This window comes from Phyllopteryx taeniolatus, chromosome 9, assembly GCF_024500385.1.
Source record: "Phyllopteryx taeniolatus isolate TA_2022b chromosome 9, UOR_Ptae_1.2, whole genome shotgun sequence".
NCBI classification, from domain to species: Eukaryota; Metazoa; Chordata; class Actinopteri; order Syngnathiformes; family Syngnathidae; genus Phyllopteryx; species Phyllopteryx taeniolatus.
Window position 1 is genome coordinate 12,572,965 of NC_084510.1, and position 27,624 is coordinate 12,600,588.

At 38.9% G+C, this 27,624-nt stretch overlaps 1 protein-coding gene across 1 annotated transcript; it reads left to right on the forward strand.

The window, feature by feature from the left end:
- On the forward strand, positions 1–16,844 carry dnai1.2 (dynein, axonemal, intermediate chain 1, paralog 2). Its single transcript, XM_061786191.1, has 20 exons — positions 1–1,094; positions 1,293–1,337; positions 1,453–1,545; positions 1,665–1,745; positions 2,521–2,647; positions 2,999–3,054; positions 3,219–3,374; positions 3,454–3,513; positions 3,594–3,719; positions 3,948–4,032; positions 4,142–4,259; positions 4,363–4,406; positions 4,511–4,758; positions 5,097–5,186; positions 6,022–6,109; positions 6,256–6,335; positions 8,132–8,280; positions 9,216–9,315; positions 12,845–13,030; positions 16,106–16,844. The coding sequence occupies exons 1-20, from the start codon at positions 1,059–1,061 to the stop codon at positions 16,208–16,210; spliced, it is 2,073 nt and encodes a 690-aa protein (XP_061642175.1). The 5' UTR covers positions 1–1,058; the 3' UTR covers positions 16,211–16,844.
- Positions 16,845–27,624: the final 10,780 nt, after the last annotated feature.

Below are 27,624 nucleotides of genomic sequence, written 5' to 3' on the forward strand. Positions count from 1 at the left end.
CATCTGTCCAAACGACCTCAAAAGAAATAGAACAGAGAAAGTGTAGAGTGACTTGTACTACACCCTGTATATACAAATCTGCAACTGCCTGGCTAACTGTTAGAATCACAATAAGGTTAAGTCCTATAATGTTCAAACTGAGCTAAAGTTCACCTGAATGAAGGGCGAAGTTCTGTATAACTGTGGATCAGGACAATTACAAAAATGCATTGGAAAAGCAAATATTCAGACAAAAGTACAAGTTTCTCTATTCCCACTTTTGGGAAAAGAATGAATAAGAAAGTTGCACTATTTGGGAAAGAATGTATCAGAAAGTCAATGGAAAATGCGATGTGTAAAAAACAGTTAATGATAAAGGATGAGAAGCATTTCACTAGATCTAATCAGATAAGTTGTTTGTATGGGGAATGTTTGCTAGACTTTCATAAATGTGTACTAATTTCTACAACATTGTAACATGAATTTGTTGAAAAAAAATACATTTAGGAGAGTATTTTATAATACAGTATGCCAAAATATTCTGAAACTCAAGGTTTTGCAGCCCATCTGTTGGTGTGTACTTATTTCTGTGCAGCACTGTCACGCTTAGTTGCACAGAAATTGTCAAACCACGACAGGTACACGATTAAAGGCTCATATGCTGGTGTCACTTACTTACTGTAAGTAGCCCCGTTAAATAAAGCAAAATGAATTAACAATGGCACATGTATAGTGATGTAAAACGTGAACTCTTTTGATAGGTTTTGGTGGTGTGTGGAAGTGTGTGCTTGTTGTGTTTACTACTGTGATAAATTAGCTCAAATGTGGTCATTGTGGTGCATGCATGATTAAACCATGTTTATTTTGAGGATAACTTAAGTGGGTCAAGGAGAGGTATTATCCATGGGTGGCAGTAATGCACACCAAGAGTTGTTTGCAAGCTGTCTCGTGGACAATCGAAGAAGCTCTATTGAAACTGGTGGTTGTCTCGGCAACTGGTATACAACAGGCCAGGCAAGCCTGTCTTCATATGTTGGAAAGTTCCTCTGGAGTTCTGTTCAAAAGTTGACTCTTTGACGATGCCAAACAATAATGTTGCAGCACCTGGGAAAAAGGTAAAAATGATCGTCATAGTTGACATAGAATTAAGTTAATGAGCAAAAGGTAAACAGATCACATAGTAAGTTTATTCAAAGAGCCACAAGACTAAGTCATATTGTTTGCAATTACATTGAAATATTTCTGTATACTGTGCAAATTTAACACCTGTAATCCTGTTGTTGTTGTTTTTTATGTTACAATCAACTGTTCAGAAGGTAGTTGGTACAAAGTCACAAAAAGCTACCAATAAGAGAAAGGTGAGTCACATAAAAAATATATATAATTCATGTTTCTGATATTAATTCTCATTCTTATTTGAAAAGAAATTGTGAAAGAAATATATATATCCTGCAACTGCTAGCGACATTGCAGGATGAGGACGACGACAGTGGTGATTATGGCTGGGAAGAAAGGGCTCATGGCAAACTCACCAAACCCGCAGATCAACTGGTGCTTACTGATGCTGTAAGAGAAAGCTAACACAGCAATACAATTAATCATTATTTTAACGTCATGAGTTACCCCGATAAATTATTCAGTGTTGTACTACGTTCTATCTGTTTATTTCTATATTAATATAATAGGAGCTGAAAGGGGAAGTCACCAGGATACTGACAGCAAAAAATCCACACGCCCCACATAATATTGTCCGATACAGCTTCAAGGTAAGCACTGTATCACTGTGACAATGTAAATATATGAAATATATCTAGCGAATATTTTTTTTCATGCAGTCAGTGCTAAAATTAATGCCATAATACTGACAAAAAAATGCAATTTGAAAAAGCATAACCAAGCATCTTAATGACAAAATTGTAATGCACTCTTTGACCAATGTAACATTTCATCTTTGACATTCCAAAAACTTTGTTTTGATAGAGACATTCATTGCATACATTGATCTTTACCAAAATTAGAATCCCAATGCCTTCATTGTCATTGTATTATAGCAAATACAACAAAATCAAATTGATGCTCCATTAAGCCGCTTGAGGCGTAAAAGACACAAAAACATAGATCCAATAAAAAATAAAAAACTACAATATACCCAGCAGAAGATAATACACGAATTAACAAAATAAGTCATCAATATAAGGAACCAATTGTGTATTATTTACAGTCTATACATCTTGAGAACAGTTGTTGGTTTTGAGGGGAGAAATGTTTGAGTCTGATTGTGCCTGTTTTGTTTTGTGAGTGGACCAGTGGGCATATAAACTGAGAAGTAAGCAAGAAGTAATCTTTGAAAGAGATCTGCTTTGTCATTTGTCTGCTTTGTCTTCACCCCCTCGGCGAGGGGTATATTTCTCTGATTGTTATGATATGCTATGAATCTTAGCTATGCAATATTGGAACAATCAGATGAATCACCTCCAGCCTATCTAAGGACCTTGAACTGGAATCATTATTCTTAGTAATTCTTCGAGATGTATTTTCCAGGAAGGCGCTTTCAAGCTGACCAATGTTGTTGATCAGCTAGCTGTCCACTTTGTCCTGGATGATTCTCTCATTCATCAGGACTCTGATGAGGCTCGCAGGCTGGCAGCCAGTGAAGACCTCCCAGAAGGTACTGCATAACACCTGTGACTTTTTTTAACTGAAATTTATGGTTTTTGTTCAATCCCCCATTTCTGTGTTATTACAACTGCAGGCAGTGTTCTGTATGTTCGTGTAGACCATGGACAGAATTCTAGTGCAGTTCATACTTTGTGCCACCAAGTGTCACTATCAACATGTCATGACATTTATTAAACAAAGAGTCAACCTTGCATCTAAAGGTTGTCTCGCCTTCATCTTCTTGAAGGCGAGACATCTCCCTTTCTCAAAATCGTCCATAATACTAATGCAAGCTAAGCAAATAAATGATAACTTCTACAATATATTTAACAATCATGATTTGATTTTTGATTGTGTTCAGAGACAGCAACAGTTGATACTGGAGCAGAACTGGATGAGGACACACGAGAAACATTGGTAAATTATGGTTTTTTTCTTTCAATAAACAGTCATCTTTGTTGCGAAATAACCACCCAGTTCTAGTAATTTTAGGAACCTTACAGTTCCTGGTTTGGTTGTACAGTCAACAATGTGATTTTAGCTAAAACAAAAAACAAAAACTTTATTGTTTTTCCATGTAGGATGCATCTGGTGACGGAGGTGAGGAGGACGAGGATGCTAACGAAGACGAGAGACCAGACAGTTTTGCCTCCAAAACAAACAATCAGGATCCAAAATGTACAAACCAGTTCAACTTCATTGAAAGAGCCTCACAAACACTCAATAATGCACTGCGGGTAGGAATGAATTTAAAAAAACACACACTCGCTTCCACATTGAGTAGAAGAAAACACTTGAAGTTATGTTTTCCTTTAGGAAAGAAGTTGCCAGACTGTACCTCCTCCACGCTGCAACTATTCTGCCACCGCGAGTCAGGTAGGGGATTCTCTGACTTCTATACTGCTACAATAGCTGGGAATGTTTATAAATGCTCAAGTCCTCTTTTGTCTTTTCAGTGGGAGATATATGATGCATACACGGAGGAGCTGCAGAAACAAGAAATTAAAAAAGAGAAACAGAGAGCCTTCCAAACCAAGAAGGATAGTGACAAAAGCAAAACGAAGACACTGAATGAGACTCCGGTAACTCTCCTTACACGCAATGTCCCTGATTGACTTGTACAGTATGCATTTACTACCTGTAAATTACTATATTATAATTCTAAATTAATTGTTCTTTCCATCCAGACACATCTGTCACTCAAATATAGAGTAGGATGTTTCTTCTTGCTTCATTTTGCAGCAGGAAACACAATTTTTCTGTCAGACACATTTTATTTCTGTCACTCAATTATAGTTGTATCCCTACAGAGTGATGACATCACCCAAATGGCCACGGCAGTCACACTCTTGGAAAGAATGGTCAATCAGAATATATGTAATGACATAGCACAAGGTATTCTTTGTCCAATGCTGTTTTAATTATGTGAGATTCAAAGGACCACTGATATTGCAATCTGTCACACTTCCACTAGTATGTTCTCTTTCCTCGTATGTCCTTTCAGATTTCAAATACTTTGAGGATGCAGCAGATGAATTTAGGGATCAGGAGGGCACTCTACTTCCCTTGTGGAAGTTCCAGTATTACAAAGCCAAAATGATGTGTGTCACTGCAATCTGCTGGTTGGTTTACCCACCAACACATCAAGTATAGCGTTGAAGACCAATGCAACACAACCTATTTAGAAAAGTACAAGATGAATAATGAATGCACCTAATTTCACAGGAATGAGAAATATCCTGATCTTTTTGGTGTGGGTTTGGGATCTTGTAAGTCAATAACAGAAAAAACATCAATCATCAGACTTTCTGAGAAGAATGCATGTTTATTAGCATGACTGAATAAACAATTCCTCTATCCTTTCTACCGGCAGATGACTTCAGCAAACAAGGCCAAGGGATGCTTCTGTTCTACACGTTGAAGAACTCTACCTTCCCTGAGTACATCTTTCCTACAAGTTATGGCGTCCTGAGCCTCGACATTCATAAACAACATTCCTACCTGGTTGCTGTCGGTTTCTATGATGGCTGCGTGTGCGTGTACAACTTGAAGAAGAAGGGACTGGACCCTGAATACAAGAGCAATGCTAAAACTGGCAAGCACACTGACCCTGTCTGGCAGGTGAGGTATTTTATTACTGTATATGATAGTATATTTACAGTATATGATATTCTATGGAATTATATGCTATGATATGATATAATATATGATATATATATATATATATATACTCTTAATTGTCCAAAGGTTTTTTTTGTCCATATGTGTGTGTATACAGTAATTGCACAAAGTTTAGTGTTTTCCCAAACCTGTCACCCAGTGTGAGCTGGGTTAGGCGGCAGCTCACCTGTGACCCTAATAAGGACAAGCACTACTGGTATAGAAAATGGATTGATATACTGTATTATATTATATTTATCTGTCATGAGTATCTCAATTGACTCCGACTTTTCAATCAGGTACGATGGCAGAATGATGACATGGACAACAACCACAATTTCTATTCTGTGTCCTCTGATGGTCGTGTTGTGTCTTGGACACTCATTAAGGTTTGTTTTGTGCACAGTATATGCTGTGTATAGCTAGTACAGTCAAAGGTTTCTCATCAACACTCAATAGGTTGTCATATTCACAGGGATTATTCAATTTGAATAATATTGGACACAAAATGGCTTCGGTAACTGAAGACAAAGTTCTTCCTTTTACGTGTTTTACTCGCTACAACTTTTATTGAGTACTGCAATGATCTTTCTTTTATCTTTTATTGCTGTCCTTCTATATATGTTAAAAGATGTACAGAGTAATTAAAATTCTCATGTGCAATGCAGTGCTAACAAATTTATTAGACCACCTCTGCTCCCCTAAATTAACAGCATTAGTAACTAACAAAATCATTATTTCTGGAATGGTTCTAAATCAGTACATAGTATATCTGTAGCCGGAAATATATTTTTAAACACTAAAATATAGTTATTTTATCAATCCATGACTTTTCAAATCAAATCTAATGTCCCCACCCCCAAAACAATAAAAAGGTAAAAGCACATTATTAGTTCTTGACTGATATTGTCAAATTATAGTTATTTACATTCCTGAACAGGAAAAATACGGCGTTTTTGATTACGTGCTCGCTTCTCAGTGAAGCCCAGTGTGCTGTTCAAAATTGTTTAAATAATTAAATGAAGATGAATTCAGTTTGAAATGATGAAATCCCTCTTTCTTGGTCAAACTGCCTTAAATTCGAGCGCTTGTTGAACTTGATCTAGGTTGTGCTAAAGCTGTTCATGACACTGTAGGGTCTCTTTTTGTTTTTATGTCAAATGATCTAATAAATTGGTTTAGCACTGTGTGTAAGTGCATCACAATGTATTTGCATGTCTGCAGAATGAGCTATTCTTCTCGGATGCTCTCAGGCTCGTACGGGATGATTCTGTGTTGGATGGCCCACAGGGTATTCAGGAGTGCCGCACTGGTGAGATTTTACTTTCTTAATGCAATAGCACTAGAAATTGTAGATAGAACCTTTTTTTCTCGTAGAATGCTTGACTTTCATTAGCCAGGCCGGTGTCTGTCCTTGTGAATTGTTCATTTAAGTGTCTAAATACCTGTTGTCTACAGTTGGAGGTACATCCTTTGACTTCCACAAAAAGACTGACTCTCTCTTCGTTGTTGGCACTGAAGTGGGGAAAATACACAAGGTATGTTGAAATTCATTCCACCCTCCAAAATTTGGTTGTCAGTGAACTGCCAGTGACTTGAAATACAGCGGCTGTACTCACAAGCCACAAAATTGATTTAGTCTGAGAGTATGCACTTTATTTGTCACTGCAATCAGACGTTCAATCCAAACTGTACAATTCTTAAACTTAGACTTTTTCAAAACTTCAAACACATATGATTTCATTATTCCCTTCAAAATTAATTAAATTAAAATGTTACAGTTTGGTTTTCATCTATCTTTTGTCTGCAGTATCTTCTTAATCTTCAGGTGAGAGAAATTCATTTCAGAGCATTTCAAGCATTTGGATCCCTTAAATATCCATTTTTGGAGTGTAGATCACACTTTCAATTCTGAACACAGCCACATCCCTGGTAATAAGAGGGTGTGCATGCTTGTGCAACCACATTATCTCATGTTATTTTTATTTCTTCTCTATAAAAGATTTCTTCTTTTTTTGCAATTGAGATTTACATTTGATCAATCACATTAATGGTGGAAATAGTTTTGAAATGATTTATCTTGGTCTTTTTCTTAATATCACAAAAATTGAATTTGAACAAGGATGTGTAGACTTATATCTATGTATGTGCCCTGCCATTTGCTGGCGACCATTCCAGGGTGTACCCGCCTCTTGCCCAGTCAGCTGTGAACCTAATGAGGAAAAGTGCTATAGAAAATGGATATATAGTTATCAGGCCACTGATGATAGTACAGACGGTTTCTCTCATTCTCAACTGCTTATATACACTATTTCTTGATACATATAGGCACGGCGAGAACATGCAAACTCCACACAGGCAGGGCCGGGATATATATATATGGTCGACTGGTTAGCACATCTGCCTCACAGTTTTGAATTCAAAACCCGGCCCCGCCTGTGTGGAGTTTGCATGTTCTCCCCATGCCTGCGTGGGTTTTCTCCGGGTATTCTGGTTTCCACATCCCGAAAAAAACGTGTGGTAAGTTGATTGAAGACTCTAAATTGCCTGTAGGTGTGAATGCGAGTGCGAATGGTTGTTTGTTTACATGTGCCCTGCGATTGGCTGGGATAGGCTCCAGCATGCCCTCGACCCTAGTGAGGATAAGCGGAACAGAAAATGGATGGATGGATGTTCATATTCACTTTTGTATACAGTATACTGTATAGCATGTGTCCAACTCAGGGCCCGGAGGCCAGATCCAGTATGCCATATCAATTCATGTGGCCCGCGTAAGCAAATCATGTGCACCTATTTCATGTTCTTCTGGAGCGAAATTTAAAATTGTCTTCACTTTTAATAACGTATTTTAAGATATTAAAGTGAGGAGTGACGCGGGCAGGCGGATGCATTTTGTGTTTGGACCATTTTCAAGTGTACGGAAACCAAGCTGATGTACAAAAACTGGGACAAAATTTCAGCGAAGGAAAATGACCAAAACTACAAAAACTATGGCATAACAAAATCGACGTTCCACTGTATATGTACTGATATGATGAGGCGATTATACATATTAATGGTTCCACAGTCATAACGGCCCTCTAAGGGAACCCATAACAACAATGTGGCCCACGACAAAAATGAGTGTGATATGGTATATATTTGTTCATGTACAGTTGCCACATAGTATGTACACTGCTGTTGTCATTCTTTTTCCTCATTGCGGACTAATAAGGAAGATTATTATTTTCTATTCTATTCTATTTACCACTTTAGATGTTTAGACAATCTCCAAAGAGAATTTGAAATACACGATCACCTTTGGTTCCCAGCTAATTTTGTTGCCATTCCCTAGTGCTCCAAGAATTACTCAAGCCAGTTCCTGGAGACATACGCTGCCCACAATATGGCAGTGGATGCAGTAAAGTGGAATCCTTACCACCCAAAGGTTTTCATCTCATGCAGCTCGGACTGGACCGTCAAGATCTGGGACCATACTGTCAAGTAAGACAAATAATGGATTAAAGACTTAATAATAAATAATTAAATAAATAAAAGCAGCAACGAACGTTTTATTTTGAACACAATGACTGTCTTTGATAGTAAACTATTCAGCAATCCACTTGTTTTGTACCAATTGCAGTGCATTGTTTAAAAACAAAATCCAACTGGATTTTTGAGAATTTGCTGTTGGTAATAGGTTTTGAAATTCTCTTTCTTTAGTGTTGCAATATAGAATCATCTTTGGAGGGCGGGGGGAGAAGCAGTGTAAAATCAATGGACCTGGCTGAAAGGGTATGGTGCCTTGTCACTGGGATAATGCCAACATTTCTTTTTTATTCTGCTGGCACTTTACTTTTAAAACTTTTATGCTTAAGTTACAGTTACCAAGGAGTTCAAAAACTTAGTGAGTGAGTTTCAATACCTTGAGTTCTTCAATATAAGATGCAACTTATTATAGAAACATTAAGATGTTTACTTTATTCATATGATCATTATTATTACTAATACTACTTCCTACAAATATGTTTTGGATTGTTCCAACTATTCTGACCTTTGCATAACAGTTTGAACAGTAATTTACCCGCCTTGTCCTCATATTCTCCACATATGATTTTCATAGCATATTTGTTGCCTCCCACTCCCCCAAACTTCCCTAACATCACTGCTTCATCCCTGGTTTTACCTGTCTCCAGCTAGCACTTTTTCCATTTACCTGTCCTTAACACCCTACAAACTGTACAATTTTAAAAACAAAGTTGGTGATGTTATTTAAAATAATTTAAAATTGAATTAACAAATTCCATCCTGGGATCAATAGAAGTATTCTGATTGAAGAGAGCTCACTTCTACTCAATGTTGATTCAAACATTTAAAAAGGAAGACAGATTATGTTGACATTGCTTGTCTAATATGTTGTTGTTGTTGTTGTTTTCCAGCACTCCCATGTTCACATTTGAGCTCAATGCTCCAGTTGGTGATGTGGCCTGGGCACCGTATTCCTCCACTGTCTTTGCTGCTGTCACCACAGAAGGATTGGTAAGAATAATTTTAAAGTAACAATTTGTGATTAATATTACTATTTGCAAATTATTTTTCAAAACCTTTTTATTGAAGCATTGTACATATGACCACATGTATTATAATGCATTTATTGTAAAATGATGACATTTACTGGCCCAATCACTTGGAATAGCATTTTTCCACCATACCTTTCAAGCAGGGGGGGGGGACCAAGCAGACAATAATCAACTCATTCAAACTATTATCTGAAACAATGTATGTTAATAGATTATTGTTTGTCACAAAATGGTGATCTTTGTGGCAGGTCTACTTTGCTTCATAGTCATAGTTTGACGTGACCAAGTTGTCGTCACCATTGTAACTATAATCCACTTTTGCACAACAGAGTGCTGCTGTTTTGTAAAAATTTTTTACTTTGGGCAGACAGACAGGTTATTTGGCACACCAATAGATTTGGAGACACCCTCTCATTCAATAGCACAATAAAGTGTGTCCTAAAGTGTGTGAACTGTACTTCATCTTTTTTATTTTATTTTATTTAGCCTTTATTTAACCAGGTAAAAGACCAGTTGAGACAGAACATCTTTTTTGCAATGGTACCTTGGCCAAGAAGGCAGCAAGTTAAACATCTAATCCAAGTCAATAACATACGGTACAACAAAATTAGATACCATCATAACACCTATCCACGCAACAAATGAGTACAAACACATACATTATAAACAACACATAAAAACCAATAGGTCATCAGAACTGTGTAAAATTCTAAAAATTACACAATATGGCAATAGCAGTAAATGGTTTCTGCTATCTTTAGTTTGAAACTGGCCAGAGAGACGAAGGTGTGAAGATTGAGTTTAGTTTGGAGGTCATTGCAGGATCATGGACCATAGTAAAACCGACTCCTCTTTCCAACCTCAGTCTGCACTGAAGGTAGCTTTAACTGCAGACAATCACTGGATCTAAGATTGTTGGTACGTTGTACAGGAACAAGCTTAGAACAAATGTAAGTGGGTAATCTGTTCAAAATGCCCTTGTATATAAAGTGTGCCAGTGTTGTATCCTGTCTGTCTAATCAAAAAAATCAAAATGATCTACCGTGCAATGTTAATGTGAGTGGAAACTATTTTGTCTCCAGCTTCGTACCAAATTTGAATGGGTGCTCCTTTGGCCTCGCAATACTACGTTGTTTATGTGTAATCCTGCTTACTTGCAAAACAGGTGTGGTCACATCATTTAAAAACATGACTATATGGGAAATAAAACATCCATCCATTTTCTGAGCCGCTTCTCCTCACAAGGGTCGCAGGCGTGCTGGAGCCTATCCCAGCTATCATCGGGCAGGAGGCGGGGTACACCCTGAACTGGTTGCCAGCCAATCGCAGGGCACATACAAACAAACAACCATTCGCACTCACACTCACACCTACAGGCAATTTTGAGTCGTCAATTATCCACCGTGCCTGAAATAAAACATCAAACAGCAATTTTCAACTTTTTCCCCATGACAAACTTTATTTCCTTCGAGTCACATTTGGTATTGCACCCCACCCTACAGCTTAATGATGCATTTTTCTCATTGGGACAGTTCTTGTACTCCCCACTGGGTCATTGATCAGCAAGTACTAATTAGTCTGCCCACACACCTTGGACTGCTTCTTTTTGTCACAATGATAATGTCCACCATTTAAGAAAGCAGTCAAGGAAAAAAGGAAACAAGCATTTGAGTCTCTAGTGTAATGTGACACATAAAATGAGAGCAAAAAGTCTGATCGGCTCTTAAGAACTCATTTGAAACGTGACAGTCATTCATTTCCCAAAAATAAATACCTTGCACAATGAAAATAGTACAAAAGATGAGAGTATTAAACTGTAGTGGCTCAAAGTCATTAACACTGATATCACTGATTTATTTATTCTCAAACTCTAAGCCAGTGATTAGATCTGTAAATGTCATCTGTGAATCCAAGTTGTATGGAACTAACATGACGCACAATAGTCCCCATGGCAGTTGTGAAGATTTTAATGCAATAATCTCTTATTAAGTCCAAATTCCATCATTTACACTTAGTTACAGTACATAATATTGCCATGTTCATGCATGATATTTGTCATTTTCTGTGACATCAGTTTGACTCATTTAGACTGCTGCTGTCTGTAATCATATCATATGTTTGTGAGGATAACAACATGCCTGGTGGCCTGAGATACCTGACTGTTGTGGAATTGTCATGTCAAGATGAAATATCAGCGCGCCCAAGTGAAATCATTCAGCCCAAAAAATCATATTTGCTCTGTCGACTTTTAACCTTCGAGTCACATATCTTCCACTTCCAAAGTTAACTATGTTTTTTTTTTTGTCTTATTTAGCAACACGTAAATAGCGACAACAGCCGGTTTCAGTTCGTATATTTGTGGGTGCATGGTGTAAATCATGTACATATCATGTATCATCCTTAGGTCAAAACAAAGAAAAAATCTAATGAGTGAAATTTTATCTGCTATTGTCTCTTACAACTATCTGCACATTGTATAAAAACATATTTGTCTTGTAGTTATAATGCAAATTACAAAGTTGGTAAATACATGAGCAAATTACTGCAATATATTAATTACTGACATTTGAACAATTGTTCAAGACCGTAATAGATAAACTCACTGTAGTTCACGGCCAATGAAGCACAGGCTGCAGAAAGTCACGCAGATCAGTATTTACAAGTGATGACTGTGACACTTCGTGTGCAGCCAGTACGCACAGTAAGTGTGGACACTAGTGACCAGGCAGTCAGTCATCTGCTGGCTTGAAGGAGTGGGCTGTAATGTGGATGACACCATATATTACCTATGTGGTGTCATCCAGTTCAGCTACGCTTGAACTGTGTTTCTCACAAACAGTACAGTACGGTTCAGCGCATCATGGTTTCTAAGTGGTTTGTGTTTCCATCACAGGGTGTGTTGTCGGGATGGTGATACTGAATCAGCTCCGTAAATAGTGTGACATGATAGCAGTGGGTCACAGTGACTCTAACAAAGAGGAGTAGAAATGGTAAACAATGGAAAATATTTGCCATTTTTGTGCTCTTTCGCTTTGGAATGTTTTTTTTTTTTTATATATATTTTTTTTCATGGCTGCTCTGATTAAAGTCCTCCTGCCACCACAGGGTCACCGTCAGTAACTCGCTGATAGCGTCATGCATCGTTAGCCTTAGCACAGCCACAACAAAAACAATCGAGAATTCCCTTGGCAGGTAGAAGGGTCGACATTTCACAATGATGATTTCTGATGAGTGTCATTTGTTATATATACTTTATAAGACACAGTATATTCCTACAGTATAAATATCTGGGACAGGCTTCACAAAAACATGCACAATTGGCTCTGATCGTCTCTTGAGAGGGCACTGCTTCCTTACGCGCCACCATGGTCAATCTTCTGCAAATCTCAAAAATCTGATTGTGCAAATGTACTTAATGTTGTGGTCAGTGAGTGTATGATAGATACGTTATCTGCTCAGCTTATTAAGTGTTCTGACATCTTTTCCAGGTACATGTTTTTGACCTGAGCATCAACAAATATCAGGCTATCTGCCAGCAGCCAGTGGTGGCAAAAAATAAGGCCAAACTGACTCATATTGAATTTAATCCTGTCCATCCCATCATCATCGTGGGAGATGACAGAGGCTCTGTTATCAGCCTGAAACTGTCCCCTAACCTCCGCAAGAAACCGAAGGTAAGAATCCTTATCACCTCCTGGAAGCAGCAGTGCTTTGCATTCTGTTCTTATCAATGTCCCACGCAATGAACACATTACATTACTCACTTGTTCTGTATTTATGACGTATGGCTAATTTGACTTCAGAACAGCTACTCCTCTACTCACTATCAGCATCACCGAACGATTGTGTCCCTCTTTTCTTTTGTCTTAATTCAGACCAGTCAACAATTAGCAATGTGTACCCTGAGTGCTCCAATTAGATTAGCTTGTCATTAGGTAGCACCAGAGCCAGAGGCAAAATGATCTAACTTGTCTTTTTAACACATTAGAATAGTTTTCCAGCAATTTATTGGTTTTAGTATACCTGCTTCTCAACGGTTATGACCTTAAATGTATTGAATTTAATAAACATTGTTAAGACTTTCATAACTTTAAGTATTTACAACTTACATATAGTATGTCAAATATTTTAAGTATTGGGTTAAAGTTTATATTGGTATAATTTTTTTAAGCAAATGTTCTCCGTAGGCCTACAATAACAAGACATCTCAGAATAGCTTAATCTCAGAATTTGTAAATCACTTAAACCCATTAGAATCCAAAGTAGACTTAAATACACTATTTCAGGGGTGGCGAATCCGCGGCTTTCGAGCCGCATGCGGCTCTTTGCCCGTTTTCAATGCAGCGCTTATGAAGGCATGAAAGCATATCGAAGTTTAGGTTTTTCAATGTGCGTGCGCGCTTTCCTTGAGTTCATTACGGTATTTGCGTGCGCGCTTTTCTTGAGTTCATTTCGGTATTTGCGTACGCGCTTTGCTTGAGCTCATTATGGTATTTTCACAAAACTGGCATGCGCATTGAATGAAAATAGCCCGAGGTTTCCCAGTCGGATCGCAATCTTTCGAAAAAAATATTTCCCAAATTCGCTCCCAAAATGGCAGGGAAAAAATACACAGTTAAACAAAAATATGTGGATGAACACAGGACGTTTTTACCAGAGTGGAAGAGCTCATATTTTTTTTGTTGAGCGCAATGGCAAGCCACTCTGCCTTTTGTGTCAGGTGTCTTTATCGCATTTCAAAGCTTCAAATTTTCAGCGACACTTCCGCTCACTCCACACTAACATCGACCTGGAATTTCCGGAAGGGACTGAACTTCGCAGTCACAAGTTGGTCACTGAAAAATCAGACAGAAAAGCAGATGTAGTTTTTCAAAAAAATAATGAAGCATCCAGAGACTGTAACGCTTGCATCATATCAACTGGCTTGGAACATTGCAAGGGCCCAAAAGCCATTCAATGAAGGGGAATTTATTTTAGAAAATGCCTCGGTTACGTCGCTCAAATCTTGTGTCCTGAAAACAAGAAACTTAAACGAATGGTATCAGACCTTCAACTGTCCCGCAACACTGTTGAATAGAAAATATCGGACATTAGCACAGGTATTGAATCACACTCTGAACTCCAATCATGTGAGTATTTTAGTTGTGACATACAAGACAAACCTCAATTGGCAATATTTACACGGACTGTGTCAAATGATTGTTTGATAAAAGAAGAACTTCTTGATATTGTGCCATTAAAAGACGGGACTCGTGGAATAGATTTGAAACGAACAATGATGGCTGCATTTGTGAAACCAAATGATGTGACTCTTTGCAGTAACACAGTAAAAAATGTGGCTCTTGATCTCTGACTGGTTGGCCACCCCTGCACTATTTGAACACTACAAATAAATCCAATTTAATTTGCTGTTTTTATTAGCCATAAAGGCCTTAATTAAGGAGGAAGTTGCAGCGTTTCTTATTGGTGGTGCAACTAAAATAGGTAAAATTATAATGATCGTAATGTATTATACATTTTACAATGCATTGTGGGCCATACACATAAAATGATCTCAAGCACTGAATACAGCATAAACATGCACGCACACATGCGCGCACACACGTGCACACACACACACACACACACACACACACACAGGCCCGGTGGCGCATCATTGGCAACATATACTGTAGTCCTTGAGAATACGTTTGGGACATAATTACAAAGTTCACCACCACTGACAGTGCTGTTAGACCTCAAAGTGGCAAATAGCCATCAGACACAAGCGCCCATTGCAAATATTATCAACAATATGCTACTAACATTGACAGAGAGACCCTCAAAAATTAGCACAAACATAAAATGGTAAAACAACCTTGTAAATATGTGCTGCACATAAAACACATTTTAGGGTGTCACGTAAAATGTCCAATACAGAGGGTATGTAATTCAGAGACTATTATTTGAGTTTTACAAGGCAATGCAATGAATGAAAATGAAAATGAAAATTTAATGAAGTTTGCAAAGTGTCTTTTATAATCTAATTATCTGCTATATTGATCTGAGCTGAAGGGCTGCAGTCACTGCAGCCAATGTTGTAGTTGAAGTGTGCAGGATATTGTCATGTTGTGAAGGGTGTTTGTTGGGAATAATGAGAATAAGAATAATAAAGGAGCAAAAACAGATATTAGCAGAATATTGGAATAAATATACAGTACATGTGTACATAACTGTGTTGATGAAGCCAAACAAGACAAATCAATAATTATCAATATTTTACAAAGCTGTTTTGATAAGGTTGACTGTGGGGAGTTTGCTGTAACAATGTATTAGCAATGGAAGGAATATGCTAATATTTTTTTTTGTCTGTCTTACCTTTTTGCCCTTGTATTGTGGATTAATTATGATGAGATTGGTTTTAGCTTAATGTAAAAAAATACAAGTGTTCTGTTTTATTATTGTTTAGGTTTTGAGCTTCAGAAAGGGCGGTGATTGATCACCACTTTCAAAAAAAAAAAAAAAACTAGCATATTGCATTTGTCATGGGTTTCACCAGTCTTGGCATAAACCCTATACAATAGATACAGGGAGACGGGGGAAAAAAATGGCCGGAGCCAATGCAGGTTGTTGTTGTTCTCAATGTATTAAATGGAGCCAGCTTCAGTGGGTAAGACATCTCTTTGTGTGTTTACTCAGCAAAGGTCAAGTAAATCATGCATGTGTGCGCGCGTGCATGTGTGTGTGTGTGTGTGTGTGTGTGTGTGCAGGGCAAGAAGGGTCAAGAGCTGCCTGAAGGTCCTGCCGTGGAAATAGCCAAGATGGAGAAGCTTCTCAGTCTACAGTGCGATTCAGAGCAAAGCAGTGTAACGTAGCCATCATGGTTTCCTCATAGAGTTTCCATCATGTTCATTCAGTGAGTGTATCAAAACAGGAATAATGACCACTTCTGCCTTGGATGTTAATTTGTTTTGCAAGCAATTGTTTGCATGTCTCTCTGTAAATTTTAATGAAGCTGGAAAGTGAAGTATGAAGAAGAGGGTTAGGGTTAGGGTTTAGTAGTATGCCAGCTTCTCACATTTTGAATCATTTCGACAAATTTATTTAACCATCGATTGAATTGCTGTTTGTTGGTTCGTTTGTTATAATTATGCTATTATTCTTTTTACTGCATGTACCGTATATAATCAAATTCTCATAAACTGCATGGAAGGCTGACACGTGTGCCAAGAAAGAACCTGTTCTGTTTTGCTACATGACCATATAAAAATGTGGGTATGGAACTTATTTTGCAATTCAGTCACAATGGAACTGTTCCCCCAGCCCAATGTAATTGATAGAGTCCTGTCAATCTATTCATAATATCAACCCAATTCTCCATGAACATGGAAGTAGCCTCCCAACTAACCAAAAACAAATATAAATATAGTCCTCTGTGGTTCTTTCATTTATGTCATGTATTGTATGTTCTGTACTATCATTTTTCCATTTGAATAAAATTCTCCCAACTCAGAATTCAAATGGTGGAGTCGAGCCGGTTTTCTCTTTATGTCGTTCTCCATCGACCCGGAAGTACCCTGACAACTTAAAATAATAATAATAAAGGGTGGACAAACACACAAATACTGTAGTATGCTTTGTTTAGTATTTTTCAGTTTTCCATCTATCCATTTTCTATTCCACTTGTTCTCGTTAGGGCCATAAGGAGAGCTGGAGTTTATCTTTGTTGAGTGGGAAAGAAAGGCAGACTACTTTTTTTTTACAACATTCTTCAGTTACTGTATATTAGAGGTTTTTCTTTTCCTCCACCACATAATAAAAAAATTGGCATTCTTGGAGAACCAAATTGTGGTTTTCTAACATATGGATGAAGGAAGAGAAATAAAACCGTAGGATAATCCATCCATCCATTTTCTGAGCCGCTTCTCCTCACTAGGGTCGCGGGCGTGCTGGAGCCTATCCCAGCTGTCATCGGGCAGGAGGCGGGGTACACCCTGAACTGGTTGCCAGCCAATCGCAGGGCACATAGAAACCAACAACCATTCGCACTCACAGTCATGCCTACAGGCAATTTAGAGTCTCCAATCAATGCATGTTTTTGGGATGTGGGAGGAAACCGGAGTACCCGGAGAAAACCCACACGGGCATAGGGAGAACACGCAAATTCCACAAAGGCGATGCCGGATTATAACCCAGGTCCTCAGAACTGTGAGGCAGACGTGCATCCACCGTGCCTGGACGGACATGCAAACCCAAATACATTTCAAGCCTGGCAGAGGTAAAGGGCTCTACTGAATAAGTAGATAAAATGTGATACATTGTTTTTTTTGTTTTTTTTATTATCAAAGACATCACACACAATAAATTATGAAATGCGTTTATTTGTATACAGTAGTACTCCTTACATGAAACAGGCAACATTAGGACGGCAGTGCACTTCTGCAGTGATTAACTGAGGCAATTCCGTATGTATTGTACAAGTTGATTAAGCGGTTGTGTGGGAGGGCATTCTTCTAAGTGACCACCAAAACAAATTACCCTGATAGATTAAAAATCTTCAGACCTCAAGTAGACGAATTATGTTAATTGACTTGCACGTGCAGTCCTGGGCAGCATTCCAGGGATGAACCAAGAGTCTTTTGACTTCCATCTTCAGTACAGGCAGCACTTTGCATTGAGTAATGATGCTGCTGGTTGGTTGTGATGCTCTTGTTCAGTGACGTACCACACAGTGCCCCCCAAAACCTGGCTGCTGACACATGTAGCACTCTATCCATTAACTGCGATTCGTTAGTTCAGCTCCTCAGGTTTTGTTGGAGAGGGCTGTACGTCCATATTGCTTTAACACCGTGAAACCTACTTTCCCAATGTGTTTACTGTTCTGTTCATTGTACACTATAAGGACAAATGTATTTGGGACATTTGGTCATTACACCTACTGCTAGTAAAAGGAATTGAAAGTCTGTGCGCTATTTGACCATTCATCCAGAAGAACAGAGAGTAAGAGAGAGGACCGGGCTCTCTGCTGCAGTTCATCCTAAAAGTCTTTCCGGTGGTTGAGGTCGGAGCTCTCAAATTCTGCTACACCACACTCATTGCACATTGCTTTGTGCATTTGGGCACAGTCATGTTGGAACAGAAAAGTGTCGATGTCTTGGAAAAATGGAAAAAATTCTTCGGTGAGGAGTCAGGGAGTCAACCCTTGATTGATTGAGTCACGCATCAAAAGTTAAGCCTACAACTGGGACATTAGCAAGTGTAGCGTATATGGGTTAAATAAAAACGTAATTAATTTAGGAGAAAAGAATAAGCCGGCAGCGACACTTGCGTTACTTCCGGTTTAGCCTAATTCTAAATTTCAGCATTATTAATCAAGCTATTTTGTCTCGTAAAGGGGCACCGCGTCACTTTTTAGATGTATAAAACTTCAGGACAAAGTGACGACAAACCTTTTTTCAGTCTCGTAATTTGAAGGTTGCTACATGAATTAGATAAGAGTTCTCCATAACCAGAGGTCTTTTGTCGAAACACAAACACACACAAATGATACAGGTAGTGAATTTTTATAGAAAATGTAATGAGCTCTAACATGGTCATCTACTAGGGAAACAATGCAGGAAAGAAAACACAAAAGACAGACCAGACAAACATTGGCAAAGGAGCCTGACTTGTGATATGAGGGTAGAATTAGCGTGTATTGACAATTGGGGCTGCTGCGCCTTGAAATTCTGTCCATAAAAGTTATGATCAGAATCTGTGACAAAGGGCAGCCTTGGCGGAGTCCAACCCTCACCGGGAACGAGTCCGACTTACTGCCGGATATGCGGAGCAAACTCTGACTCCGGTTGTACAGGGACCGAATAGCCCATATCAGGGGGTTCAGTACCCCATATTCCCAAAGCACCCCCCACATGACCACCCGAGGGACACGGTCGAACGCCTTCTCCAATTTCATTTACGATAATTTGTGGTTCATAACCAGTGGAATAAAATAACATTAATTGTTGGATTTCAGATAACGAGACCATGTTCCAGCTTTCCATTGTCATACGCACATCCTTTTTAATCCCTGTAGTGAATGTTTCAATGGTATGTGGTCATTGAGAACGCTGTAATATTTGCAATGTGGCATTTGTGTTGTGTGGGGTGAAACATTTCATCCGGCTCAGTTGTCAAACAGATTTGACAACAGACATTCAAATTTGCAGAAATACAATCACTAGTGGCGCTATTGTAATGGTAACACTGGTGGCCTTCATGCAAAGTTCTTAAAATATTATATCACATTCAAGTCCAGTGAAGATTGTAATTAGTTGATCCGGGGTTGCAGTAGCTTTCCACTAACTGTGGGTGTCGCTAGTGCTCCATCCATTGTCCCAGACAGAAGGAACAAATGTTACTGAAAACAGCGGGAAAAAGAAGTCTTTGTTGGTGAGACTCTTCAGGCTTGCTGGGGTGGAAGTTAATTAATTTAGCGTCCGGGTGAGAAACCAGTTGTCTGTGTCTCCGCTTTGATGAACTACTTGGGACTGGCTGGTAATTCATTTAGCGTCCGTGTGCGAAGTTAAATTCCTAAGACTGACTCAGCGGGGGCAGCCGAGGCAGGTATGCGGAACAGCACAAGACTGGGGGTGCTGGGTGTCATCTTTACTGGCGTGTCCATTACAGGAAGCCTATGCAAATTCCCTCTACATGTCATCTAATTCAGCTCAGACTCAGTGGGACGCCATGCACAGTAGAAGCGGATGTCAGAGTAAGGAATAGAGGGCTCAGCATAAATGAATGCACACCAACAGATTTCTTGTTTCCTCTCAGAATCTAAATATTTCATGTCATGCTATACAAAAAATACTCTTTGATTACAAATGTGATTTGACAGTGTGCACAAAAAAATTTAGACTAATAAATTTAATATTGCAGTTTTCAAAAAAATAAATCGTACACACCATTTAAATAAGCTACTAACAATTATTGTTCTTGTATTTGCTAAGAAATTAATAAAAGCTTACTTTTTACAGGGGGCGTACTCATTTATGTATGTTGAACAGTATATTGAAGAGGACACCGATATAGCCTCGTCAAGCGTTATGTAACAGCCCTGGTAAGGACTTCTGGCAAACAAATTGCTGGGATTTATGAGTGACAATGGCACACAAACAGGCTCAGTCCCTGTTGTCATTAATATGCTGAGATGAAATGACAGAATGTATTTAGAAACCACCTACAGCAATCATATTCCTCAGTTTATGTGTTTTTACCTTTCACTTCATAGCTACAGTATCTTTTAGATAAATCACACGGTCGTGTTGAATTCCAAAAGGCATGCCTAATTATTGCTTTTCGTGAGTTCCAGTGCTTCCTCGCACAATTTCTCATTGCTACGTATGACTCCTCCCGCTGCAGTCAGGAAGTCAGGAGGTACTTCTCATTCAGAGGTCTGCTTTCTCCTTCACTGGCAGCAAGCACCATCAGCCTGTCTGGGGTGGAAGGAACCCTGCAAGCTCGATAGAGGACAAGACACAGGAGGAGGAGGAAGATAGCAGCAAATGTGTTACACACAATGGCCACCAATGCTGCTGTGGACAGTGATGGCACGCTCGCTTCAGATTCCATAGTAGGGCTTCAATGTCCAGTGTCTGCTTAAAATTTAGGTAGGATCCATAATGTCTTCAGTCTTCATAAAGCAGCCGAGTGAGAGTGTTTATCTGCAGGGTTAATTGTCCACATTTGATCGGATAATAAACAAAATTAGCATAAAGTTACTGGTCTTCCACTCAGTGCATTTTACTTCCAGTTGATTATGTTGATAACAGCAAGAATGTCAGCATTTGGGAGGGGTCACATCACCTCTCAACTACATCTCTTCAGATGAGACTTAAAATATTTTCTTGTATGACTGACTCCACATATAGGCTCAGTCAAAACACTGCAGTGGATGATTGGCAGTGTCTAAAGGAGAGAAAAAAAGTGAGCAATCGGAATTAGGCTTGCATATAGAAACATACCTGTAATCCTATTTAAGGAAGCTAATGAAACAAATTGAATAACAACAGGGGGACGGCAAATAGAGACGCAATAAAAACAGAAAGTGCATTATTATGTAATAGCCTCAATTAGCATTTTGTTTAAGAAGCATTTTAAAACTACAGGAAATGCCCCTGCCTCATACTAAATTACGGTTTGAGTTTTACAACCAAAATAGCAAAAACACCGTTTATATTCTGTAGAGACTGCGTGAGCGGGTGTGTTTAAAATGAATGAACCAAAACTTCATTTACAACGTTCGTACTGATGATCAAGGCCACTTTGTGACTGCACACAATATCCTCCACATCACTGTCTTGGCAGGAGTTATAATCAGATGCAAGCAGAACAAAGTCACATTTTATTTTTAGTTATAGCAACAACAGCTGAGTAAATATCTCTGGGTCCCAACCACTTGCCACTTTGAGTCAAGTCTGTGTTTTTTATTGTCATCTTATGTAGGGATGTCACCACTTTAGATAGCAGTACTTAAATTGGGACTGTCTTAAATTGGAGTGAAATTTTTAACTGACTCCAATTACACCAAATTCTGCACCTTTGTAGCTACCTCCTTCAGCCATATGCCTAATTATCATTGAACAGTGAGTCATTATATTCAATGGGGAAGTTTACAAGAAAAATCTCAAAATTTTAATGAAAGTGAAACTGATTATTTGATAGGGAACTTTATTCCTAATCTAGTGACATTATTTTATATGGATTCCCAGCAGAGCAATTTGTTGTAAATGTTCATTAAAGATACATTAAAAACAAATCAACAAGCAAGGCTAATTATACTAGATAATCGTTTGTCGTTTGAAAGTGACTCAGCATGTTAACAGTAATTAGGCACACAACTCAAGGTAGCTAATAGGAAAGTGATAAGTTTGATCTCAATTTATTAGGGTTATTCTGTATAAGAAAAGACGTAGCATCTTGTCCATTCTATTCCCATGAAAAGCATTTGATCTATTATTACACATTGGAAAGACATACCCCCAAAGGTCCATTCAATTCACATTCTTTTTTTTCTACGGATCATGCATCTTTCTCGCTTTATCTCATCATACAACTTAATTGCATAGATGCATAACAATATAACAGTTGCTTACTTACCCAGCAGGCTCTTCTGAATGAACATGCTGCTTTGCTTATGTTTCACTGTCCACTGTGTTCAGTGCTCTTCACTAGCCTTTCAGCCTCTTTCCACTTTTGTTTCTTGCCCTCCCCCCCTCTCCATCTGTTCATCAAACACAATCAAAGATGAGGCAGCTCTGCTTGAGGAGTTCTGTGGTAGCAGAGACAGAGAGCACGAGAGAGAGACAAACAGAGCGAGAGAATGGGGGTGGAGGCGGGGCTGAGTTTGAGTTAGTGGGTGTCAGCAGTGATATCAAGCGCAAAAGAGAGGGGAACCGTTTGGATGCAATTGCATCAGGATCCTGCTACAGCACAGGAGGTGTTGTTATGGCGAACAAGCACAATGCAGTGCAGAGGGCTGACAAAACAATTTCAGCACAGCAGAGCATGTCTTCAGAGAAAACAATGCAATTAGTGATGATTTGGGTCTATATTTAGGACACAAAAAAACACATAATGTTGAGATGATGACACAAGAATCCATATCACAATGTCCTCTCTCCTTCAAGACAGAGCTGAGACTCAAACCAAGAATTCTATTTTAATGCGAGCTGGCCTACCAAGTCACCATCGATCCATTTTCTACAACCGTTTATCCTGTTCAGGAGGCTGGAACCTACCCCAAATGACTTCAGAAAGGAAAGGCAGCCTACACCCTGGGCTGATCACCAATCAATCACAGGGCACATAACATAGACAGACAACCATTCATACTCACTCATTCTGTCACTGAATAGCAGCTGAACCCACGCTGTCAGACGTGTCCTACACCATGAGTGCCCCCTGAGTCATGCATTCCTACTCACTAATCCCTGTCTGGGGGTTCACAAACCTGACACACCAGATGGATGTTTTCTAAAAACACTGATAGAAATTATCTGGAAAAGGCCATGTACTTTATCCAATCATAACTAGAATATGTTATTCTATGTATTCTAAGTGACTTTCCAAAAGACAACAGTAACTAGAACCAAAGCCGCTTTTACGCTGACTGTAAAAGTTAGCATTTTCTTGCCTTATTTCATTGATGCTGTTCTGTATGATTGTATCAAGGGAACAAAATGGGGTACAGCACAGCAGCAGCAGCTCCCATTTGTAAACCGGTGCTTTTCCTTGCAATACTGGCATAGCAGTGTTCACTTTCACACAGTAACACGACATCAATACATACATGACAGCTGTGCCAGTGTCTAATTGTTATGTTCCTGTTTTCCTGCCTCCTGCTCACTTCTTTTTGTGTGTGTTCACAGTCACCTTTGAAAACGCTTATTGGCGTAGTTTCTCGCTTGCACCTATTGGCAATTGTTGCCATATGGTATTTAAACTCTGTCACAGCGGAAGGTGCCTGATTATTGACTCAGATCGCTTGTCACCATTGACCTAACATTTTTGTTGTCATCTCTTGCTTGTCAGTGTACCGGTACTTTTTGTAAGTTTTAGAAAGTACTGCTGTGATTCTCATTGTTTTGTTTTCTACCTTGTGTAGGTTAGATTAGGGTTTTTTGTATTTTGTTCCTCCACCTTGTGTAGGTAGGTTTTGTTTTTGTTTTACACTCTCAGCATGGTGCTTAATAGATTCCGCTTGCCTTAGTTTGATTCGCCTTCCTTCTGCTGTGGCACAGTCCGCCTCCCTTAGTTACTAGTTTCCTTTATATTAGTCTACACAAGAAGACCTTATGTCAACGTAGTTTAGAGTTACCGTAATTTCTCGTGTATAATGCAGATTTTTTTCCCCCAAAAAATGTCAGAAATCAATTGTGTGCATTATACATAGGTATAGGGAAAAATGAAAAAAACTTTCTCATTTTATAAATGTATGCCGCCATCTAGAGGTTATGAAAAAGCAGTACACATTCATTTCAATATGCCACCGTAACCTAGAGGTTTTGAAAAAGGTGTACGCTTTCATTCTACTATGCCAGCGCCACCTAGAGGCTATGAAAAAGGTGTAGCCTACACTTTCATTCCAATATGACAGGGGTACATGTGACTGCATAATATGTACAGTTGTGGTCATAAGTTTACATACCCTGGCAGAATTTGTGAAATATTGTTTTTTTAAATATGACTGATGACTGAACAACAACCATCATTAATTTCTTAATGGTTATGTTTTGTTTAATGATAACGCTTTCCTGAAATGCTTGACCGTTGAATTTGAATCCCATTAAAATAAAACAAAATGTGTTTCACCTGGCCCTTCATGTTTTCTTTAAAGAATTGCACCTGTTGTTGTAAGTGGCACTTGCAGTTGCAATTGTGCGCATTATCCATCCATCCATTTTCTTTACCGCTTATCCTCACTCGTCTCGCAGGCCACTGGAGCCTATCCCAGCTGTCTTCGGGCGGGAGGCAGGGTACACCCTGAACCGGTCACCAGCCAATCACAGGGCACATAGAAACAACCGACCATTCCTACTCACATTTCCCTTCGGTAGAGAAAGTCAAGATTCACCTGGGAAAAAAGTCTGATGGACAGTCAAATGAAAAAAAAAGAGTAGGCATGACATACTATCGCAGCTTGTTCAACCATTTTGCATGTAAAGACTTATGCAATGAACTAGTGCCTAAATGTTGTGGGGGGTGAGACTATTCAACAGAGAACACTACTGTATAAAACATGACATAAGCAATTGCTGATGTAAGAAACAGCAGAGAATTGCACATAACCATTTGCATAGATGTACCAAATAAAGAAATGTTTAAAAAAATGAGAAACTGCTTTTTTGATATGCAAAATTGACACAACGATGTGAAGATTGAACAATTAGTTTTCAGAGAATTTTAATTCTGATCTGTGAAATGTACAAAAGCAATTGAGAAAAACTGTAATATTTTGGATCACAAAACCAATTTCTAATGTTTCACAAATACAATCCAGGTAAATATAAAGTGTGGTTTCTAAATTATGATTTTGTTTATTAAGCTGGGTTCCAAACCTTTTTGTCCCTATGTGAAAAGCAGTTGTCCCCCATGGATGCCATTCTTGCCAGTTTCTTTCTCATGGTTGAGTCAGAAACACTGCCCTCAACTGAGGGCAGTGGGGCCTGCAGTTCTTTGAATGTTGTTTTCGGTTCTTTTGTCACCTCCTGGTTGAGTCGTCGCGTTCTTGGAGCAATTTTGGTTGGCTGAACACTCCTCGAAAGGTTCACCGCTGTTCCCAGTTTTCTCCATTTGTGGAAAATGGCTCTGACCGTCATTTGATTGAGTCCCAAAGTCTTGGATATGGCTTTGTAACCTTTTCCGTACAGACAGACAGACAGACAGACAGATAGACAGACAGATAGACAGACAGACAGACAGACAGACAGATAGATAGATAGATAGATAGATAGATAGATAGATAGATTGACAGACAGACAGACAGACAGACAGACAGACAGATAGATAGATAGATAGATAGATAGATAGATAGATAGATAGATAGATAGATAGATAGATAGATAGATAGATAGATAGATAGATAGATAGATAGATAGATAGATAGATAGATAGATAGATAGATCGTGTGATACGTTTCTTTATTAGGCCTTGTAGCCTACTTCACCTCAGCTCAAAATAACTATTTGAGGGATTTCTTGGTGAAACAAATCTGGCAGTAATCAGGCGTGGGTGTGTCCAGTGAAACTGAACTAAGCTTTCTGAAGAAAAAAAACTGAGGTTAATCAGTTAACTCCTGATTTAACAAGAGAGCTTTTACTTTTTCACAGAGGGCCAGATAGGTCTGGATTTTTTCCTGTAATATATGAAATCACCATTTAGAAACTGAAAAAAATAAATTAGTAAGTAAGCAAGCAAGTAAGTAAATCAGGAACAATAGTACTGCTGGTTCCCATGTTTACTTTTTACTCCCCATTCTGATTGTACTAAACAGTGATGTGGAAGAAAAGCAGAATTAATTTTTACGTTTTTTACAAGCAGTGTTAAAAAAAGAAGGTCACGTGTTGGTCCATCCATCCATCCATTTTCTGTACCGCTTATCCTCACTGCGTGCTGGAGCCCATCCCAGCTATCTTCGGGTGAGAGATGGGGTATACCCTGAAGTGGTCGCCAATCGCAGGGCACATATAAACAAACAACCATTCACACTCACATTCACACCTATGGGCAATTTAGAGGCTTCAATTACCCTACCACGCATGTTTTTGGGATGTGGGAGGAAACCGGAGTACCCGGAGAAAACCCACCCAGGCATGGGGAGAACTCCACACAAGCGAGGCCGGGATTTGAACCCCGGTCCACAGAACTGTCAGGCAGATGTGCTAACCAGTCATTCACTGTACTGCATGTATGGGTCCAATATTAATATTTAGCATTCATATTTAGCCGCACTGAATGAGGATGGTCAGCATAAAATGAACATGATGACAGTACACTCACACATTTTATTTTTTCAGTTGCACATGATTAAAATGTGGTAAACCGATGCAATTCCCCCCCCCCCCCCCCCCTTTTCCTCGAAAATAATCAAATATATGTTAATTGAACACATTGTAATCATGTACCACAGATGTACAGGTTTGAATTAAGTACAGTGTAGTATGGCAGTATAATAACACAAAAAGGTTAGTTGTACTTTATAGCCCCACTTAACGCTGCTCGGGGGGGCCTACACTTTGATGCTGTGAACCACTGCCCTCTACTGGTAGGTTTCATCACTCCCATAGCCATGAGAGCCACTGCATTGCATTTTTTCCCTGAAACGTAATCTAAACTAAACCAGATTTCATGCATATAAACAATATAACAGTACATACTACATAAAAAGGTTTATCCTCTTGTGCAGAGGACTGCATAGGTGAAAAGATCCACATTTTCTAGTTATCTAGAGAGATTGTGAAGGCCTGGAGGGGTTGCATCAGGAGCTGGTTGCTGTAGGATCTGAGTTTTCGCGGGTTTACTTGATGTTCATGTCAAGTCCCAGGAGATGGTAAAGCATCCATGGTGTTTTGAAGGTCTGCATCAACGTAATAGAGACCTATCATGGAGAATGGGAGTATCTTGCTTTTCGTCCTGAATCTATTCAGAATGAAGAATGCCGTCAATCCTTTATATAAGCTTGACTCCTTCGGGTCAGTTGTGGCTGGTGAGATAGACAGTGGTGGTGATGACGATAGCGAACAGACAT

What these genes read in the sequence shown, in the direction of transcription:
- dnai1.2 (XM_061786191.1), top strand. Translation starts at nt 1,059, where the DNA reads ATGCCAAACAATAATGTTGCAGCACCTGGGAAAAAG. An exon ending in TTGCAGCACCTGGGAAAAAG is followed by an intron (nt 1,095 to 1,292) that starts GTAAAAATGATC and finishes TCAACTGTTCAG; the next exon opens with AAGGTAGTTGGTACAAAGTC. An exon ending in AAGTGGGGAAAATACACAAG is followed by an intron (nt 6,336 to 8,131) that starts GTATGTTGAAAT and finishes GCCATTCCCTAG; the next exon opens with TGCTCCAAGAATTACTCAAG.